At 40.0% G+C, this 22,112-nt stretch overlaps 1 protein-coding gene across 1 annotated transcript; it reads left to right on the top strand.

Annotated features, from left to right (window-relative positions):
• Positions 1-2,580: 2,580 nt before the first annotated feature.
• RAB32 (RAB32, member RAS oncogene family) lies at positions 2,581-21,534 on the top strand (the record flags this gene model as incomplete). The annotated part of the gene is made up of 3 exons (XM_080342058.1): positions 2,581-2,926; positions 18,894-19,171; positions 21,385-21,534. The coding sequence occupies exons 1-3, from the start codon at positions 2,698-2,700 to the stop codon at positions 21,532-21,534; spliced, it is 657 nt and encodes a 218-aa protein (XP_080198184.1). The 5' UTR covers positions 2,581-2,697.
• Between the last annotated feature and the right edge of the window lie 578 nt (positions 21,535-22,112).

Raw genomic sequence — 22,112 nt, 5'->3', positions numbered from 1 at the left:
TTAACCTACAGGCTTCTTTTGTGCTGTTGCTATGAAATTTCAAGTATACTTAAGTACTCATATTCAGTTTACTATCACTAGCATATTTGCTCACTTAGTTGTCTGATCAATGTTCCCTACTGTTACAAAATGAGGAGGAGGAATGAAGAAAGTAATGGGAGTAATGAATTTCTATGGCATGTAAGATAAAGAGGGTAGTAGGCTGGCCTAACAAATGGTAGGAAATGCCTAAAATTTCCACCCCATCTATGCAAGAAAAAGCAATCATCTAATGGCGTGAGAAGCCTGCAACTAGAACAAGCAAGCATTCCACCATATACAATATAATGGCAGAATGTGCCTGGCAATCAATTAACACAACTCTCCTGTAGGGTAGGGAAGTACTATAATCAACATCTAACAGGTAAGGAACAAAAACACAATGACAACATCTGAGGCTGAAGAACTGGCCTTCTGCATTCATGTTAGATCCCAGCCACATCTCTACTGGAACATGGATTCTCTTTCATCCCACCTTGGTTTTTGCAAGGAGACAAACTTGAGCACCTATGTGGGGAAAGATCTTCAGTGCACACCAGCCAAATCCCCAATCTGAATGGACCATATCTGTGCACACAGATAGACATCAGTCTAGGTACAGTTAGAGTGGTTTACCAGAACCCATAGTCATCAAAGTACATATAACTGAAATAAGATGTCTCACATCCATCTTCAGCCTCCTGATTAACAGCGTTCTTTGTTTATCTCATCTCTTGAGAGCCTGTCCTACCTTGTGACACCCTGCACCCCCCAAAAAAAACCCCTAATTTTTGAGTAACACTCTTCCCTTAGCTTATATTCTGACGTTGTTACTTCTGCTGGAAAGTAATGAGTAGAATAATTGTCTTAGTACAGCATGATAGCTTAAATCAATAAATTTAACCCTAAATCTCTTAACACAACTTTTCTCCAACAACTCTAGCTTTTTTTTTTTTTTTTTACCTTATTTTCCCAAACAGCTGTGCTCTTTACCCACTCCCATCTACACTGCATGCATCATCTTTGTGTGACATGGAAGTAAGCACACTCCGAGCCAACTGAGGAAGTCTCGATTGTTTTACTGAAGCCACTAATTTAAAGTGTAACAAAGGAATTAGTATAAGCAATAAAGTATTATAAAATCAGGAGCAACTGATGATTGTTTGTCAGATAAGTTACCAGATGTTTTAACCACTACTTTGTTTCCCACTGGTGGCATCCCTTCAATCCTAATTGGATCTTCACTTGGGCTCATGACTTGTACATACACGCTGTCTGGACAGTCACGTAACATTTCCCTTCCAGAGCAGTCCCCATGCAACTCCAGCACCAAATAGCTGTTAAGAAATTTACACCATAACTGAACACTACAGCACTAAGACTGTACCACTTAGCTGCACAAATCCATCTGCTCATTGCAAGGACAGATGTCTGGGGTTGTGTTGTTTCATTTGCAGAGCATGTTAGAGAATATGTTTTTCAATTTTTTTTCCCCAGCACCTAAAATCTGCACACATGGTACTATGTGGTCCTAGGGACAGGAAACATGTTGAGTTTTGTGTTATGTTGGGTTTTAACAATGTATCTGTTCATGGTCTGATGTAATTTTTTAAAACAATCAGAGAGTGATACAAAATATTTTGCTAGATTAATTTAGGAACAAGAGGGAACCAAATTTAGTTGTAGGTGTTTGATGGGAATGCTACAGATGAGGAAGTGGTTTCTTCCTTGGTTACCTGAGCCTTGCATGCATGACGGCCTGTGCTATGTCACTGCTCTTGCCTTTGCCCTTGGCCTGTTTGCAGAGGGTGAGCTCAGCACCACCCTTCCCCACGGGGCAGTTTCAGGTGTTATTGCAGGGTACGCAAGCTCAGGGAGGCAGCATGGGTGCAAACACCCTGCGCTCACAGAGCCCCAGGCTGGCTCCAGGTGGGCAAGCCAGCAAGCCCGGTAATGGACAGGAGACTGTGGGTACACGTGTGCATTACTGGAGTACTCCTATTAGCAGACAACCTGATGAAGCTCTCTTTGCCCCATGAACTTCTTTGCCATAACATGCTTTGCCGAACAGCGAGGAGAAAACTCTAATGTTTTCAGACACTAGGGTGCTTCCGAGACTTTGCCAAGGGAAAACTTTGCTGCCATTACCAGCAAAACGGGGCAGAGAATGCCACCGGCATAAAGCTAAAACTTCCTCGGCATGAGTCCCCTTTTGACGTTCAGCTCCCGCTACGGCCGCCGCCGGGTGCCCCACGGACAGCCCATCCCGGTCGGGCGAGGAACCAAAGAAGTCGAAGGGGCCCCAGGGACCCCATCCTGCCACCCCGCGTCACCCCCCACCCAGTATCCCGGAGCAGCGGGGCGGGCCAGGTCCCTCCCCCTGCCCCTCCCCGCCGCCCTCCCCCGGGGTTTTATAAGGCCGCGGAGTTTCCGCGTCCTGTGACTGCAGTCAGGTGGTTGCGGGGTTTCCCTTCTCCCTCCCGCCCTTCCTCAGTCCCGCTCCGTCTTCCCCCGCTCGCCTCCCCGCCCAACGTGGCCCGGCCCAGCGGTGGGTCACCTGGGGAAAGTTGGAGGAAAAGTTGCCAGCTGGGGGAAGTTTAGAGGCGGGAGAGCCGCAGCCCCGGCAGCCCGGCCTCCCCGCCGGGCCCCGCAGCGCTCCGCTCCGCGGGAGGGCCGAGGATGGCCGGCGGGGAAGGAGCGGGCTCCGGCGTGCCGGAGTGCCGGGAGCATCTATTCAAGGTGCTGGTGATCGGGGAGCTGGGCGTAGGTAAAACCAGTATTATCAAGCGGTATGTGCACCAGCTCTTCTCCCAGCACTACCGTGCCACCATCGGGGTGGATTTCGCGCTCAAAGTTATCAACTGGGACAGCAAGACCCTGGTGCGGCTGCAGCTCTGGGATATAGCAGGTAAGGGCCGGGCGTCTCTGCAGGGTGAGCCCCGAGGAGGCAGACACCCGTGAACCTGATTGCCTCGGGTCCTGGGGCCCGGCCTCTGTGGAGGAGAGTATATTTTGACCCTGAGGTCTATCTCTTTTTTTTTTTTTTTTTTTCTTCTTCCCCGTCACCTGTAACCCCTCTTGTCTGTGTTTGAAGCATAAGTTGGGGGAGTTCTCGATGTAGGAGTGAAGTTTTTGACTTTTTATAGGCTCTGTGTGTGTGCTCCTGTTAGCTGATGTTGTAGGGCTCTTGGCTTGGCCCAGGGTTTTACAGCAGACTCCAAAAAGCTGCTGTGCTTGCTGCCTCCAGGGCTCCTAGAGGGTTCTTGCTCGTACTGTTCCTCCTGACTCATTTGCCTGGGAGCTTCTGGCTTTGGTTATGAGCATGACTTAAATTCATTCATGGTTATGGCTCCATAACGCTTCTAGAGAAAGTCAATATTTTTTCCAAGCACGTTGTGTTTAGTAAGCACACTTTACAAGTTAAAGGTAACTCACGTAGCTGAAATTGTCCTCAAAGGAAGTATGCTCAAACTTTATATGTTTGGAGTCACTTACTTAATTTAAAAGTAACTTGTGTCCACGCAATATGGAGTAATGGAATGAGACTTGTGTTATGTTTCGTTCTACATTCAAATCATGGGTTTGTGTATCAGAAAGATACTTTGAGCATATGGAAGCAGAAAAGCCTTGTTTGCATGTCTGAACTACATGTTACTCCTTTCCTTTATATAATTCAAAGCTGATCTTTAACACCTCTGTCTTAAAGGCTCCAACTGTCTACCTATCATGGTTAACTTTGCTTATGCTGCTGTTTTGCTATGGCATTTTGAGAAGTCTAGGTCTTCAACTCCTTAATCATTTCAAGTTAGTGTTGCATTTCTAGTTCTGTGTGAAGCCCTAATATTAACCTGCAGCTCTCTTCATTGCTCTCCACCATGTTCATAATATCTTCTTGAATATGAAAATGTAGACTTCATTTCAAATGCTTATGTTTAAACTTATACTAGTGGAAGATACTAGGATAACACCTGGTAATTACTGTTTCCATGAACTCTGAGCTTTATCAAGTGGCAGCTCAGAAAAGAGGAACTGTAGCATGTGGCTGCTGTAACCCTGTGACAGACCAGCTGTGCATCAGCTTCTGGTCTTACTGCTCTAAAGGTTATCCTAAAACACTTAAAATGCTATTTCCCAAACTGAAGAGCCTGCTTCTTACTGCTTTATGCTGAAACACACCATAGATCTTTCTGCTGCTGGCCTGTAGGGCAAACTAAAATATTTTGTAATTGCTGTTCTGGAGAGAAAGCAAAGTATTGTCAAGCTTTTTCTTCTGATGCATTCCTTTTACAGATCAGTTTTAATTTCCTTTAAATCAATTGGCAGTATCAGTGCAAGCTGCTACAACACTCTGGGTGTATTTTAGCAAGTCTGGGCTCCAAAGATTAAAGAGGTGAGACTATCAGGATCCTGGGGTTTGGCAGCCTACAACTTCTCAGCCCTTGGTGTCTGAGACTGGGGTAGCCTGTGTGCTTTGCCAAAGCAATGCTTCAACAAGCTGTGAAGAAACTTATCTGTAACTTTTAAAGCAGCTTGGACAGAACCTGTTTACATTATGGGAAGTCCTGTCAATACATCCGTGCCTTAATTTCAAGATCCAGAAGTATTATTCACTCTTGATTGTTGCCCTTAGTGTATGTTGGATATTGTTTGGTGAAAACTGACTTAAGAGCTGCTGATAAATCCTGGAACTATTTTTCCTGTTTTACAGTGTGGTATGCACTTTTCTGTGAAACTCCTGACTAGTTTTTCCCTAGCAAAATTGAAAAAAGGAACATACAACTATTTGCAGTTTGTACTCCAGACTCTTATGTCTAATCTGATAGTTTAGGCTATTCTGTTTCCAAGGGGGTGAGGGTCCTTCCCCAATTGAAAAACGAGACCAAAACCAGGAGTAATTCTCTCTTCCTGGATAAGTTCTGAAAGTGTTAGAAGTGTTAGTGATTTTTTTTTTTTTTTTTTTTGATTGGGCTAGGCTTAGCCTGTGTGAGAGTAACAGTTCAGGGCTCCTATAGAACTTGACATCTTGGTTAAGCATTAATCATGAAAATAAAAGGGGTTTTGGTATCTGTAAGAGTTGTTTCACGGTCTTAAAACTGCTCATCTTTGACCTGAGAATGTGTTCTGCAGCTGTTTATGTCCATACTCACGAATATTTCTAAATACCTGAAGATATTAATAGGTTTATATATAAATTATTACTTGGAGAACTAGGTTGAAGATGGCTTCAATATAATCATAGCATATATTGCCTAAAGGGCATTATTAAAGTGTGTAACAAAGTATCTGAGCATGTGATAGTCATTCCCTTTTAACTCATCAGTCCAGCTGTCTTCTGGCTTATGTAGATAATTTTGTCTGCTGGTGCATGCAGACAGACAGCTTTAGATCTCTTGAAGAGATCTAAATCTTATGGTAAGTAATGTTACATGTGACTTCCCTGCAAGCAATATGGTACTGGCATTCTGAATTGATTGTGATTCATTTAAAAGGCTTCTGAATTAAAGCCTAATCCTTAAGCATAGTAAGGCATGTTATTTCACACTGGATCAAAGCTTGTACTTAATAGTTCATAATAAAAAGCTTTCCTCAAAGAGGGTGCTTCAGTCTATGATTCTGTACCTAAATCAATGATAAGAACTAACCATATAGTTCAGTCATCAGCTAAAGATTATGATGCAGATACTGTGCTGGCTTTTGGTGTGATTGTAGCCTAAATGATGAATAGTGTGTATTGCAATGTAACAGGTTCCTGGGTGACTTAAATTTCTTGAGCTAGCTGAGTTTTTTTTTCTAGTGATTAGATAATTCTATAGAATAAAGCATGATGATGTTACACTGTCTATACTATTTTTCTGGTGAAAATAACCTTTCTGTTGTAAGGTACAAAGTAATGCAAATGCCTGCAGCAGAATTGAAAGGGAAGAAGGTGTGAAATAGTGAAGGGGGAAGAAGGATACTGTTGTGCCCAGATTTGTATATTCCAGAAATACTCAGGAATTTTACTTTTTAGACACAGATTGTAGCTTCTTGAATACTGGATATGAAAAAGCTTGGGAATAAGCAAGATCAGTCACTGTCAAATTACCTTGCAGCATCAAGTATTCTGAAAGAAGCTGAACGGGTTACGTGCATGTTCATACAGGATCAAACCTTCTAAACCTTAGCTGCCCTTAGGCATTACTCTTGTGTTTTATCTTGACATGTGGAGTTCTGATAATTCTCTCTTCCTGGATAAGTTCTGAAAGCGTTAGAACCAGATTAACCCCTTTCATCAAAGGACATAAATAACTGGTGAAATAAATAGGAGATAGATAGGAATGAGTCATTGTGGTAAAGAGATACAAAACAAAGGAATCTTAATGATGGGGAAGTGCTTTTAAATTCTATTTCAATATGCTAGGGATTGCTACTTGACAAGCATGCTGGTTTAGAGTATACTGCACTGACCACAGGGTAATGTAGGAGGTGCATATGGCTTATTGATGAAACTCAGTCAACTGTCATTGAAAGAACACTTTAAGGACTTTCTGTATCATAAAAACTTTTGATCTGATCTAATAAGACCAGCAACTGAGTCGTGTTAGCTGCTGCATTGTGATCATGTTGGCCATCACTGTCAATCACATCAGCCTGTATGAACATGTCAGTCTCTGAAGGGCAGAGGTGGTGAAAGTCACAGATGACCACTTGAGCTTGGCTTCTCCTGAAGCATGTCACTGATGAAAACTAGTAGACAAATTTAATTTTAAAGCTTTGACTGAGAGACTGTGCATTAACTTTAGTATAAGAGCACTCTTCTTCCAAGACTTAGAAATTGCAATTTTTCGGTAAAAGTGATTATTAAAACTGGAGCACTGCTTTAACTGTTTACAGTTAAATGCTTACATAGCATGGCTATGAAATTGGCCAAAGAGAAGAGGAAGCATTGTACTTCAGTGTTCTAAACATGCTTTATACAAGCTCTTGGGAGTTGAATGGTAAGAGGTAGCATGCGAATTTGTTGTTAAACTCTTGTCTGTCTCCTCGAAAAGATCTGAACTCTAACTTGTTAAAAGTATAGCAGTCCTGAAGAGAACAGTTAAGTCAGATGAAGGATTTTGCTCAAATACAAAGTTGAAGAAGAGCTGGAATATCCCATATTTTCTATGAAGACAAATAAGTCTTGCATATGTGAGTTGATATTAAGCTTTTAACATTTTTAGGAACTTAACTTTCTATTATCTATAGGAAGCCAAGAGAAATTGTAAGTGTGTGCAGGAAACCATGGATGGAGGAAGAGGAGGATTTCAACTGAAATGAGCATAGGCAAAGCAAGCCAATGAAGGTGAAATGCAAACCTTCTCGCTTAGATATGTGAGGGTGATGCTGCACCTAATAAATCTTAACCTTTCTTGTTCCAGCACAATATCTCCACTGGAAAGGTAGAGTGCTTAATGGCTGTGCACCTGCTGTGGAACATAGCTCTGTACTGTTGCCTGTCTTGGTGGCTGAGTTTCAAAGGTGTTCAGGCTTTTCCAGTATGTGAGTTAGTGTACTTCCATGTGAAAAATCTTACAGCTTCAAACAGCTATGTATTTTAGATTTTCTCAGTCTGCATTTTTGCTACTGATAGACTGCCAGGTTGTTTCTATGTACCAGGTCATTTAGCTTGTTTCTTGCATTATAGATTTTTTTTTTTAATTGGGTTTAAAGCAAGCCTTATGTGATGCTAATGCTTCTCCGAAAGTTTGTAGGGGGCAACCAGGAAACTTCCTCCATTTTCTATACATATATATCTCTGTGCCATAGTGGCACATACTTAAATAGCTTTTCAGAGGAGTTCATCCTAAGTATGTGAAGCCCGGAGATAGTCTTTAAAGGTAGTCAAGGTAGTCTTGTAACAACTTGCCCTTAACCCCAATGCATTTTGAAGATCAGTGTAGGAATTAAGATGACAACTCCTGCAAAGAAGCTAAGAAGTGATTGCTTAGCTATGTGCCTAGTATAAGTGAGCACAAGATGGAGGCTAGAGAATCCAGACATTACCTGCTCCCCAACTGTGTTTTTCCTCACTATCTGAGTGCAATTAGGAAGGAGGAATGAAAAATGCACACATGAATAACTGCATCAGATGGATGGAGAACTTGGAGTTTAGAGCTTTATTTCAGAAACTGGCAAGTGATCTGAGATTATCTCACAGTTTATGTGGTGATGGAGGTTCCAGCTGCAGCTGCCTTCCTGGGAGCACTATCATTCTGGTAACAGCTGAGGCAGGTCAGAATACTCCCAGTGAGGGATAGAGAATCTTCTATGTTAAATTCAGACTGATGACAAAGTTTTGAAAGATCTGTGTCTGATTTAGGAAAGTTTCCTGCTCTTACACCTCAAAGTGTGAATCTAATATAAGAAATTATTTAAGGATGAAGTTGATTGGAACTGTGCATGTCTAACAGATAAAGCTTGAAGAAAGTAGAAGGTCTGCTCATGTTGAAAGGCTTTAAACACTGCAGTAAAGGCAAGAAAGAACTGAAGGTGTGTTGTATGTCTCCTTCTAGAAACCACCCTTCTGTGGGAAACCTTGTGTGGGTGTCCTTGTGACTCTTCTGGAACTGCTGAGTTAGGGTTGTGAGCTTTCAGTTGAGAGTGACTTACTGTACCTGGAGCTCTATAGCTAAGTATCCAAATAAGCACTGAACATGTTAAACTGGTTTCTTTCTGGTGTGTCTTCAGACATCTCTGTTTGTCAGTATGCTTTCTTTTTTTAGAATGCTTCTCTTTAAGTCATTTTAATTAAATGCTAACAAGTAAGGTGTGGTTATTGGTATTGCTGATGCAGCAGTTTCCTTGTCTTACCAGTGGTGTGCTGAATCATTCATATTGGTGGAGGCTCTTGTGCTGAGTACTGTGTAGCAACTCCAAGAACTGTATATGATAAACTTTTTAAAGCCTGTGTGCTGATGGAATTCCGTAAGAATATGGGAAATGTTATTGTCTTGAAGCTAGTGTTGTATGGCAGTTTAGTATGGTAATTTTGATTATGCAAGAATGGGCTGTTCAGTTAAGTTTCGGTTAAATGGTAAATTGAGACAGATATTCTTGGAGTATTTTGGAAGTTTCTTCATAGGCATTTCTAGATGTCCTACAAGAAATGATGTGATCTTAGAAGAACATCTGATCTGGTACACGCTTAAAGTTTGCTGTATTGATCTTGAAGGTACACTTAGTTTCTATCAACAATGGGAACCACTTTGTTTGAGCTTCTAATCACTAGGGAATAGATGGAGCTTCAGCCTTATTTTCAAATAGATAAGGTTCATATATAGCAGTTGCTCAGAAGCTTTGTTGTCTACAAGATCACAATAAAAATACTTCTGTAGCATTCTAATACAAAGCATAAAGGGTGAATGGGTATCCATCAAATGGGTGTGTGTGGGGGCTACCTAAGATATTTAAGTTCTTATGTGTAATACAGCGGACAGGATGAAAAATAGTATATATCACACAAAACTAAATTTTGGGTCAGATTATAATGTAAACTAGAAGCCCATGCAGTAATCCATTAACTTGCATTGATCATAAGCTTTTTTGAGGCAACTGTTAGCTGAACTCTTGTCCTTCAGGTAATTCTGACTTGAGCAGTCAGAAAGTAAGCTGTTTTGATAAGCACATTATCCTTCAGAGACAAACTGGTGCAGCCAATATTACATATTCATTTTTATCTGAATGTATGGAGTTTACATCAAAGTAAATTGACCTTTATCAACTCTACTTGCATCAGTTTTGCAGAGTCTTGGTGTTTTTACCTTATTTGCATCTCCACTTTACCTCTTATCAGTTTGGTTTTTGTTATATGCATGCAAGGACAGGGAGTGACTGAAGTGCATGTGCACAAGTACAATATGAGTTGGCAAGTGGTGTAAGGTAGTTGTTCTAAACTGGTTACCTGTCTTATGAAACGCAAGAAAGAAAATAATCTGATCTGCCTGGTTCCACAAAGGGCTCCAACATGCTGTATAAAATAAGATTCTTCCCTTCAATAGTGAGTAAGGCCACTGGGATTCAGTCTCACAGCTGTTGGAAATAACTTCCTTGAATTCCAGTGGTAACAATTGCCCTGCCTTTGTAAACTGTTCCCTCCAAATACTCACTTCAGAAGTTCTGAAGTGTGTGAAGTACCATGTCAGAGGAAGCGATTTGCAGTGAGGGAATTTTATATTTTCATATGAAAGCATAAGAATAACTCTTGTGATATTCTTGCAGGTACTAAAGCTGGCATGACCAGCAGCAAGCAGTGACTACAAAGCACAACATAATTCTCAAGCTACTTGTGGCAGAATGCTAGATGTTCAAAGTTCTGCTCTGACTATGGAGACACAAAACAAAGGTAGATGGGGTGGTAGGATCATGCTTTGAAAAATGATGGGATTTCAGGGGTTTATAGAGCTTGTATAGAAATAAATATCTTGACTCCGAATAGAGAAAGCACAGCAAACACTCAGTAGCAGTGGCTTCTAGATTAGTAGCAAATGAAAGCCAGTATTCTTTATTGTATGGATTTTAGCAGCTTTTCAAATAACAGATTAAAAAGCAACTTCTGAGTGTTGCTACAAACAGCTTATGGGAACTTATTCTTTAAATGCACCCAGACTAGAGTCCTGGGTAAAGTGGCAGCTATTTGATGCAAAATTCCAACCACACAATGTGTCATGACACATTGGCCATTTTAGAGATTAACATTTTTTCAGTCTTGTGATAAAGTTGTTCTTGGGACAAACTGACTTTAGGATTGTTCTCCTGTGTGCTGTGCAATGCTGTGGTGCCATGCAGCATCATTGTTGAGTGCACAGTACAGCTTTGACTGCATGACAGTGCACCAAAGGAGATGGATTAGAGGGTGTCAGGCACAAAAACTGCTTAACTCTGACAGATGACTTGTTTAAGTCTAGTTAAAGCAATGTAGGAAATACTAGTTCATGCTGTTGCTGACACTAATTGGACTATGTCAACTTTTTTTGAATACTAATGCAAGGAGAGTTTTTCCATGTATGCTGCATTTGACAGCTAATTAGAAATCATTTAGCTTGGTTGAACTCTACTTCTTGGGGGATGGGAATCTAGTGCTTAGTCAGGCACTTTCTATCTTAATTTGCTGTTTATCACAGAGGCAAGCAAAACACGAAACTTTCTTATGCAAACATGACAGTCTTAGTTCTACATAGGATAAATTTGATGCTGGACAAAGCCAGTTGAATCCTAAGTGCATGGTATTGCCTCTAAACTTGTTAAAGAGAAGATAGTATGCTGTTAAAGTAAGTTTAGACAATCTTAAATCATTAGATTAGCCAAAGGCTACAGGCAGCAATGAAAAGTTTCAGTTTTGCTGTAATATTCCTCATGAGAGCTGTGCAATTGTTTGAGGAAGACTTTCTATCTTTGCAAAGGAGAATGGTGTGCTTTTTCAGTCTATTAGGATAATGGATGTGGTCAGTGTTCCTGATGGAAGTCAGGTGTCTAAGTTAGGAGCTTTTGCGGTTTCACTGGTACTGAACAGGACTGTCCTGCTTTAGAATAAAGTATAATGATAGCAAACAGTGAACGGAAAGACTACTCACTGATGTTGAAAATTCAGGTAGCTAACAAATTATTGTGTTAGAAACTGGCTTTGTTGTGCAATGAGACTTTAGAGCAAACTACTTCCTACCTTTTCAGAATGAAATAGTGACTTCTAAGAACATGTGAAAACACTTTTATGATCTAAACAAAGTACTGCTGCACCTGAACTGATGCTCTTCAGTGACTCTAAAATGACTACAGAGTATCTTGTACAGACCATATATATAGATAGCATACTATGGATGTCAGGTCTTGTGACATTTTCACTCAACAGAACTGCTTCAACTGTACCCTACCACTGCCCAATGTAGACATAACCGGAGGACCAAAGGTTATTTCCTATGGTAAAGTAGGAGTCAGTTGAATAGGGATTAACTGGCTTATTACTTTTTGCTAAAGACTGTTCTTCTGAAGGGTTGAGAAGAGATCCATCCAGTGGTTGGTTAACTTTCCCACACTACACTTAGTAAGAAGGGACACTAGCAATTAACTTAAAATCATCCAAGGCTGCTGCTGTCTGTTAGAAACTGTAAGAGCTGCAGTCAGTGAAACACTTTCTAGTACTGTCTAACACAGGAAGAAACAATGTTCCTGTAGTTCTTGCTTTTTAACCTCTGTGTTTTTCACCAGAACCACAAATACCAAATATTACTTCCACTATGGTGGAGAATAAAAGTCAGGCTAGATGTGCTTTTTTTTTTTTTTAAACTCTTACTGGTTTCTAATATCTGCTAGAGCTGCTAGTATAGTCTAACACCTCTGGTTTAAACACTTGGCAACCTTGTACTAATAGCTTAAGTGGGTGAGAATGAGGAGTGGAGAGACACCTGGCACTGACTGTCTTGGGGTCTGTCTACACTCATTCTACAGCTGCTACCCATGTGAAAAAAGCAGGTAGGCACACTTGAGCATGTCCTGTAATATTGACAGTGGTTTGGTTAACCTACTTCTTGCTGAATAACAATCTAATTGGGTAAGACAGTTCTGGGACAAGCAGTGGTGGTTTGGCGAGAGAGGGGATGCTGTCAGCAGTGGTAGCTCACCAGTGGCATATTCCTACATCTGTCTAAAAATGAACCTGAGTTGGTTCACACCTGACCCAAGTAGCACTACAGTGTATATTATATGTCTGGAGAACTGGGAGATGCATCCTCAGGGCAATTCTGGATATGCACTGTATTGTGTCAAACATCCAGCTGTAGGGCCAATGGGCATCCAAAGTATAGTCTGTTCCTGCCTGTGGCTCCTAAAGGGCCTAGGTGTTTTGACAGGGACAGTGATTCTAACTCAGTGAGAGGATTGGGCTGCATGCCCAGCCATTTTGGATGGTGCTTTAGCTTAAATATGTCACTTTGAATGACAGGAACTTTAAGAGATTGAATTGTAAATAAGGAGCTGCCACTCAGATGCTCCTTGATGTTATTATGTGAAAACCTGATTCTAGAAATTCAGGGAGTTAAAGAAAATCTTCTTGTGAAGCAGCACAACTGAAGCAGGGAAGAGAGTGCTCATTAGGTTAGGACTTCCTGGGGTAGAAGGAAGACTTGGGAAGAAGGGGTTTCACAGTTGAATTGTCTTTTTTTCCTGTCTAGGTGAATAAAAGCTCAAATGTCTCATGGTCCAGGAAATTGTCTGAAACAAGTAATTTGTGGAGTTTTGCACTGAAGTCTAAATAGTGGCACTGCTTGCACACTGTCTGGCTAATAGGGTAGTTAATAGCAGGGACCTAAGTGTCGTGGTATTAGCAGTTAAGTTAATCTGGCTGTCATTAATGACCCTTCTTGAATTTTGGTGTGACTAATATTGACTATTAGTGGTCATGGTGAGTAGTTCATCTGAGAACCCTTCTCGTGATGGAAGAGGAATATTCAAGTATTCTCAGACTAAAACTGATTTATTATAATCATTCACTATAGCTTAAGAAGCATCCTGTGATGCATGAGTTCACTACAATATATAGTGCTTGTAGAAAAGCAGAATAACAAACAGACTAGCAGGATGCCACTTCTATGTATTTTGAACTCTCTTAATTTGATTCACTAGGTCTCTTGATAATTTTCTTTACAACTGGAGTATTGCTGGATAGCTCTTTGGTTTTGTTTTATAGATTAGACTCAACCTGTGCAGTATATTTCTTCTTTCTGTTGAACTTAAACTGCCTTTTAAACTAAATGAACACTGAGTTTCAGTATTTTGAAGGACAATGTTAGCAAGAGCTTCTTAGGTTTATTAATAAACTGAGGACTTTTGCTATTTATCAAACTTAAACTCCAGTATTTGGTTCAGGGAAAACTGCAAAACTTCATCACAGTGGTCTTCTAGTTAGCAGTAAACAACTTTGGAATAGAACTCTTCTGCTAGTTGTGTATTCACTATGCATCTCTAATATAAGATTATTTGATGTGGAACTGCCAAACTTGTTAAAACCAAATTTTGAGCTCTGGACAACCATTAAGCTGATTAACCTGTCAAAGATGACTTGAACTAAGACCAACAGGAGAAACTATTTGTTCCATCATTCTTCCAGTTGTCAGGCTTTTATAACTCTGGGTCATCTTTCTCTTCCTTGTTAATGACACACTTTTTGAAGGATGTCAAAACTGCTAGTCTCTTCTGAAAGAAGCTAGATAGCATTTGCCCAGTTCTTCATCAGTACTCCCGATGAGATGTTAAGGGTTTAAATGCACCAAACAACTCTGACTTCTAAGCTTTGTCTGTTCTGAAGCTACACAAACTCAGACTTTTTTTTTTACAAAGTAGGGGAACTCATGCTTACTGTTAGTATTGACAGAATTTACCTGCACAGCAAAAAAGGCATAGTTGGGGAAGCTTCTTCATTTTACTCTTCTCTAGTGGGTTTCTGTTAGTTCATATAAACTACATATGAAGACTTCTAGGTGTGGTAAGTAGTCTGGGAGATGGAACCTTAACAAACTCAATATCATGCATATCCAGCAGTCATTTGTACATTTCACTTTTTTCTAGCTTCAGTTCCCATCATGTATGGCCAATTAGGAGCAAAAATAGTGTATGCATGTAGGGTAACTCCTGCTAACTAAAAGCAAGATACCACAATGATAAGTCACACTGCTTTGATCAACAGGACTCTCTTGTTCATTACTTGCACTGTGAAGGATTGCTGTAGAAACTCTTTAGAATGTACTTCAAGGCAAGTCTGGCAGTGTCTCAATCTTATCTTTGTTCTTACTTCACTGCAAAAGATAAAGCTTCTAATGTCAGACCTGGCTATAATTTTTTTCATATTGTCTTTAATTTATGGTTTACTCATTTTACATTGTAAATGGGAAGCAATAATAGCTCCCAAGTTCCAATACAGTTTCAAAGTAAATTCCTGTGGTACTGCTGTAGGGAACTGTATTAGTTCTTGATGCATGACATTATGCAAGTATTTCACTTAATGTTGTTGCAATTACTGGAAAACATGGTGACAGTATGTGCTGAGTCATGTAGGTGTGAAAACTTTGTGGTTAGAGAATGGAGAACTTTGCATTGCATGCAGCCACTTTCATACCCCCAAACAAGACTTCTTATCCCCATGTCTGCCCCATAGCTTAACTCCTCATCTATACCTGAACGCCTGAAGCACAGAGAAAGGATAATGTTGTGTTACCATCAGATTTATGTCAAGGCACTAGAACTACCAGGATGATTAATCCTCTGTCCTTTTCCATATTACTGTAGTAAGCAAGTAATTTTCCTGTAGTTTTCCTTCTATGATTGTATACACTGGAGACTTTAAGTCTAGTTTCATCTGATCATTTTTAGCCTTTTTACCCTCTGGAGGTATGATCTACTTTTGGTGTGGCTCAACACTATTATTGCACATGATGAAATGACTACAGCAAAAATACTGCTGGACATAGGAAAGGGAACGACAAATCACTGGCTAAACTGAGCATGGCAAAAATTGAGTCAATTTAGTTTTAATAACCCAAATAATGATGTTCACGCTCCAGACTTTGGAGAAATGGTGTGTTCTACACTTCGCTTCTTCTGCATGAGTGTTTTTGCAAGCACTAAAGCACTTGCAAAACCTTTGCCTGAAACTCCTGTTAAATTTTTAAAAGGCTGTCTAGAATGCTCTGCATCCCTTACAAGAAGCTCGGCCTAAAACATATGTGTCTTCAGTAATAAGAGGATTGTACTGGAAGTCTATTCAGTTTATACTGAATTATCTTCCTGCCTCATGCAATATACTTTTTACCACAATAAAACTCTTACCTCTTAGACAGGCCAGGTGTTATTGCTTCTTTCTTCTGTGGAATAAAAACCATATACCCAGCCTTGTTAGACCTCCAGACAGGATAGAAGAGCAGTAATAAGCTGGTGTGCAGGTCAGTTCTGTTATTGGTGAATGTGAATTCTAGAGATGAAAGCAGCTCTGTAATAATCTTTTTGGCATTTAGGCTGCTTTAGAAAAGGGCAGCAATTGTACTGGAGTGTATTTGACCTATTAAAAGGCATTAATCTGTAATACTACAGTAGTGTTGAGCTTGTGTGTGTTTTTTAACAGTAAGGAGTATAAAATCTTCCAAATGTAAATCTTAAATCTAATAAGTAAAGGTAGAAGCTTTTATGCTGGTATGCATGTCAGTTGTCTACTTTTACCCAAATGTAAATTACAGAAGAATATGTATTAAGGTTTTTTTCAATTCCAAAACTTCTACTATAAGGGCAAAAATTTCAAATTCTTTCAATAAAGCCAGCTAGAAAGAATACTAGAATGGTTGTTCTAGACAGTTGAAGCCCATGCTTTCTGAGTAACTGCTGTAGAGTACGAAGTAAAGTACAGTTCTGTGCAGACCTTGAGATTTTAGTGTTATGTGGGCCTGTCCTACAGTGTGAAGGGATATACTGCCTGAGCTGGACATAACACTCAGGCTTTTAGCTCAGTTGGAGGTGTTCCTGTGTAACAGGAATTGGCTGGTGAGACTGACAGCTAAACAAGTGGGGAAGCTGAGAAGGAGCTCCTCATAGCTTGTGTAGTGCCTTATGCAGTGACTGGCTTAATATACCTAAATTTGACCCTGTGCAGCTCTATTAAAAAACCAAAACAAAAAAATAACCACAATCTAAAGGTAAATATTTTTAGATGCAGTACACTTGATCTGCAGGAGTAGTAAAAGCCTTCTGGACAAGTGTTTTCCTGCTGGTATTGATTAATGAAAACAGTGTGCACCTGGTACTACAATTTACAGTAAGGCTGGACCAAGCACACCTTTTAGGCATGAGTATTCAGCCTGGAAAGGCCTAGGGAGACAATGTGAGTTACCTGTATACAAGTTCTGTGCACAGTTAGGAGACTTGTGGCTGACTTGTGTCGGCCTCTTCCAGTGACATAGTCACTGAGGTACAGGTTAGTGTCTGGCTTGTTGACCGTAGAGTCCATGGCATAAATGCTGCTTTAGAACTTAAGTTTTGAATATGGAGGAAAGAGCTTTCCTCTTAAAGTTGCCTGTTCTCACACAGGTTAATGAGCTGGTAGTGAAGAAACTAGTGTGTAATTTCCATTCCTCAGAATATGCCGACTAGTGACACTGTTTTATGCAGTGTCATACTTTAAAGTAGAACAGACAGAAAAGTCCACTTTATAGAGCTTTATAAGTCTCTGGAACTTCACTGTAGTTGCTGCTGCTTTCCAGCAATTCTACTAGCTGCTTAGTTAACCTTTTCTGAAAATGTCTGTTGGGAGTGAGCTAATTGGTACACTGAAGTACTGACACTAAAATGAGGCAACTGAGCTAGAAAAGCATGCTGCTGAACAGGATCCTGTGTTATTTCACCTGATGAATTTCTGTCTCTTTCAAAGAAGATGATAGTACCCAGTTCTTGCAACTGTCCTTGCTTATCAAAGACAGACTTGAATGTTTATAAACAGAGGATAACTATGTTATGAGGGTTCTGCAGAACAAATCTTATGAGGAGTGGCTGAGGGGAGCTAAGGTTGTTCAGCTTGGAGAAAAGGAGGCTGAGGGGAGACCTTATCGCTGTCTACAACTACCTGAAACAAGCTTGTAGTATGGCAGGTGTTGGTCTCTTCTCTCAAATAACAAGTGATAGGATGAGAGGAAGTGGCTTCAAGTTGCACCAGGGAAGGTTCTGATTGGATATTAGGAAAAAAAATTTCACAGAAAGGGTTATCAAGCATTGGAACAGGTGCCCAGGGAAGTGGTGGAGTTGCCATCCCTGAAAGTGTTCAAAGGGTGCATAGACAAGGTTCTTAGGGACATGGTTTAGTGCTAGAGTTAGGTTATGGTTGAACTTGATGATCTTGAGAGTGTCTTCCAACTGAAATGATTCTATGATTGTATCTTCCAATTGAAATTCTTACTTTATTTTAAAACTGCATATGCACTAAATGCTAAAAGCTGAAGGGATGTAACACTGTAAAATTGAACAATAAAGTACAGGGGCTACTTTTCCCAATGAAGACTTCTGAACAAAGCAGAAAGCTATTTTATTAGCTGAAACTTCCCAAGCAGCATGCTTGCATTGGATGCTGCTATGTCTACTCCAGTACAAACACAGCATGATGGTCTGACCTTCCAAACAGAAGAATAAATGAACTGACACTCTAATTCTACATTTCAAGTATACTGACTACAGTAGTTGCACTTAATAAGAAAAAGGCTTTCAGTGACTATACTCACTGATCATTGGTTTTCCTCTTGGTTTTTGTTTGTTTCATCTTTGACTTAAAAGATGAAGTCAAAGATAACAGGTTTAGCTAGAACTGTTAAACTATCTCATTTTGAGCTTGTCCCTGAGGAAGGAAAAAACAAAAATCTGTAATACAGGTGACTTCTGAAGATGCTGTGGTGACTTTCAGCCCTGGAGCGTGTAGAACTGTTTTCTAGGAAACCCTTGTTGTTCTCCCTCCAGAAAAAAAAAAGTCTAAGTATGCTTAAGTCTCTAGCTGATGTGATTAGGTTTAAATCTTACAGAAGCTTTTCTGAGGAAAGAATTTGTGTATAGCTATGTTGGTAGTGGTTTTAGACATGACTTCTCAAAGAACACTACTCAACAAAGAAGTTTAAAATAATCAAAGTGGTGGTTGGGGTTGCAAACTGCTTTTAGCATCTGACTCGTATGATACATGGAATGGCTGTTACAGTGAGATAACATAGGATAGAAGAGAATGTATGAACTAGATGACTAGACAAATGCTAAATTTGTATGTGTCAATCTGGTACAGAAGCCCATTTACACTGACTACAATTCCTGTTTAAATAAGTGTACTTTCTTACTGTCCTCTCTTTCAGGCCAGGAGCGCTTTGGAAATATGACTAGAGTATACTACAAAGAGGCAGTTGGTGCTTTTGTGGTCTTTGATGTCACAAGAGGCTCTACTTTTGAGGCTGTTTCAAAATGGAAGCATGATTTGGACAGTAAAGTACTACTTCCTAATGGCAGCCCCATCCCTGCTGTTCTTCTTGCAAACAAGTGTGACCAGAAGAAAGATGGCAGCCAGAATCCCTCTCAAATGGACCAGTTCTGCAGAGAAGGTGGCTTTGTTGGATGGTTTGAAACATCTGCTAAGGTGAGCATAAAGAGGAAACATTTTAACTGTAAGTATTGGCATAAGAGTGGATGAGTATAGTCATGTGGAGAAGACAATCCTCACGTATACAAAGTGACAGTCAAGTCTCCAGTGTTCAGCAAAAGCTTGAAGACTTGTAGCTTGATTTAGATTATAACTGCATCTTAAATTCAGAGAACCTTAAAGCTGATAGGAAAATTTGGTTAACTGATTTCTATGAACTTTTTTCCTTGCATATGTCAGCTAAAGCTAAAACAAGTAGCTACTTTGTTCAAACATAACTATGAGTAACTTAATTTATTGTACAGTTTTAGTCTACAGACTTGGTCAATGCACAGATAAGCTTGTGGTAACTTAGTTCACAGTATGTTTGTTTGGGATTGGAAAGGACCTCAGAAGATCATTTAGTCCAATCCCCCAGTTGAAAGTTGAAAGCTCATTAAAACTCAATTGATCCTTAAAATGAAAGATTCTTCCAGATGAAGACAATGTGTCTGACAGACCAAATTGCTGGTCTGGTTTATAACTCCTTTATATGGTAAGCTAAACCTCAAAGTCCCCCTTTTTCCTTGGCTTGCCTGCTTCCATTAATTGTTGCTGATGAACTGGCACAAAGTGATGTTTAGACAACTATTAAAGAAAAGTTTCTAGGAATAATATGATAAGAAATAAAGTAACAAGCCTCTTCCTGATTACTTTAAAATAAGGAAGAAAGGTAAACAGTGACAAGAATCAGGTAAATTAGCTAATAATTTGTTTGCATTTGGAAAATAATTCCCAAACCCACCTGTCACTAGAAGCTCACATTTTAAGGCTCTTTATACTCAAAAAGAATACCAAGATTCTGCTTTGGTTTATGTCTTCTCTGAAGCTTTACTGTCCATAACACTGGTACATTAACTTCAACATGAGTTAGAAATCAAGTAACATTGGAACAAAACCTAATGTGGAAATGTAGCGACAGCTTGCATTTTAGGTAGCATTTAAGACATGACAATGTAAATTGAGGTTCTTGGTGCAGAGAAGTCTAGGCAATATTAGTCCTAGTTCAGTTACAAATTGACTTGTTTAGGACTCTGAAGAGGTAGCTGAAATAGCTTAGCAAAAACCCAGGACAGCTTTCTTGTTTTCTAAGCATAAGAAATTGTTTATAGTTTTAAGTCCTGCCCACTTAAATATCCTAATGATCTGCTTTTGCCTTTCTGCTGGAACTGGTCATTGAATCTTCAGTCTAGTAAGCAGTAATAGAGGTCCCACTCCCTGTGGGTTAGGTATAATAGGCAAAAGAACTGCAGAGAGTATAAATATTAATAGAAATACCTTGTTAATATCTGTATACCAAAATGAGGAGAATCCTTCTCTGAGTGGGGAAAAGTGCCTATCTTCAAACTGCCAGAAACAGTTTGTGGCTGACAGCCGCAGGCTTGTAAAGTGCAGTAGCAATGGGTCAAATGTTCTCAATCTAACCTTACTCATGCAGAATTTAGAGCTACAATTATGGAGACAGAAGAGTGTGCTGGGGTGGTATTTCCCTCAGAACCAAAGGCAAGTGATTCCAGATGTGGCAGCCCTGTGACAAGCTAGCAGGTGGCCCAGACAGCTGAAAGCTGTGGCCAAAGGCTCTTTGACATTGGCCAGCTTGGCCCCTTAGTAATTAAGGTACGCTGATGAAATACAGCTCTAGGTATCCTACATGCACACCTGCTTTAGGGTATATGTTAAAGTACTTGTCGAAGCATGCACAAGAAAATGTAGTGTGCCTAGATGAGGCACTCTGATTTAGTTGGGGTTTTAAGGCTGACAAAACAGGTCCTTTTACGTAAGTACATGTATCCAAACTGTAGCAAAAGAACAAAAGAAGCCCCAGAAGGTAGAATGCTAGTTTGGACAATGTAATTGCCTGTTATATTTCCTAATGCAGAAATGCACTTCAGCATTAGTGAGTCTTCTAAATGCAGATGACATATAACCCCCAACAGCATGCCTCATTAGAATTGAAGTAACCTATTTGTAACATGGGTGAATAACTTTGTCTCAAACCTTTCTGGTAACTTTTTTGACAAGCAAGTGTATGAATGATAACCTGATGCATCTAAGCTGTTTGTCATGCTGATGAGACTGTAGAAGAATTTTTGTATTTGGCCAGTTTCTAATAGGAATATGTGACTATTTCAGAAAAATATCACTGACTTCTCTACTTTCAACTTTTTTAGGACAACATCAACATAGACGAAGCTGCCCGATTTTTGGTGGAAAACATCCTTGCCAACTATAAAACCTTTCCTAATGAAGAGAATGATGTGGGGAAACCAAAACTGGACCTTGACCCATTGAAAGCAGAAAGCAAATCACAATGCTGCTAATGTTCCCACTGTTTAGTAAATGTGATGAGATGAGCAGCAAGACTGTTCCTTAAATCAGATTGCTGCTATTGTGCTGCATTGTGACCATCCATGTGGGCTGTCTGGTGTTATCTGAATAGGTGATTCTTGTGGGTGTTTACATATTCTTGTTTAGCATAAAACTGAGTATCTTGTGAGTTATCACTCTGCTTGCTTGAGTGGCTGCTTCTAAGTCTGATTAGTGTCTTCTTACTTGAGAACATAAGGTAGTGTTTACACTCTAAAAAGGAACAAAGATAACATTCAATGTCTAGGTTGCTTCTGGGACATATGCTACATTCCAAATAGGACTCACTTATGGTTTTAGCTGAATAGGCACTTGCACCTTTACAGTAAGCTTTTCCTTTGTCACCAGTGGTGTCCCACTTGAGGTTGATGTCTTACCTACACACTTGTCCCTATTTATTATTCCGTACCATGAGGGTCTGCCTCACTGCTAGTTCTCCTGGATCAAGACATTCTAGAAATCTTGAGGGGGCCAATGACAGATGGGAAGGTATCTTTCCTAGTGAGTTCACTAGGACTAAGTGAAGTAGATG

Source organism: Nesoenas mayeri (assembly GCF_963082525.1).
Source record: "Nesoenas mayeri genome assembly, chromosome: 3".
In the NCBI taxonomy this organism is placed as follows: domain Eukaryota; kingdom Metazoa; phylum Chordata; class Aves; order Columbiformes; family Columbidae; genus Nesoenas; species Nesoenas mayeri.
The sequence above is the reverse complement of the archived record's forward strand: the minus strand, read 5'-3'. Positions and strand labels throughout refer to the sequence as shown.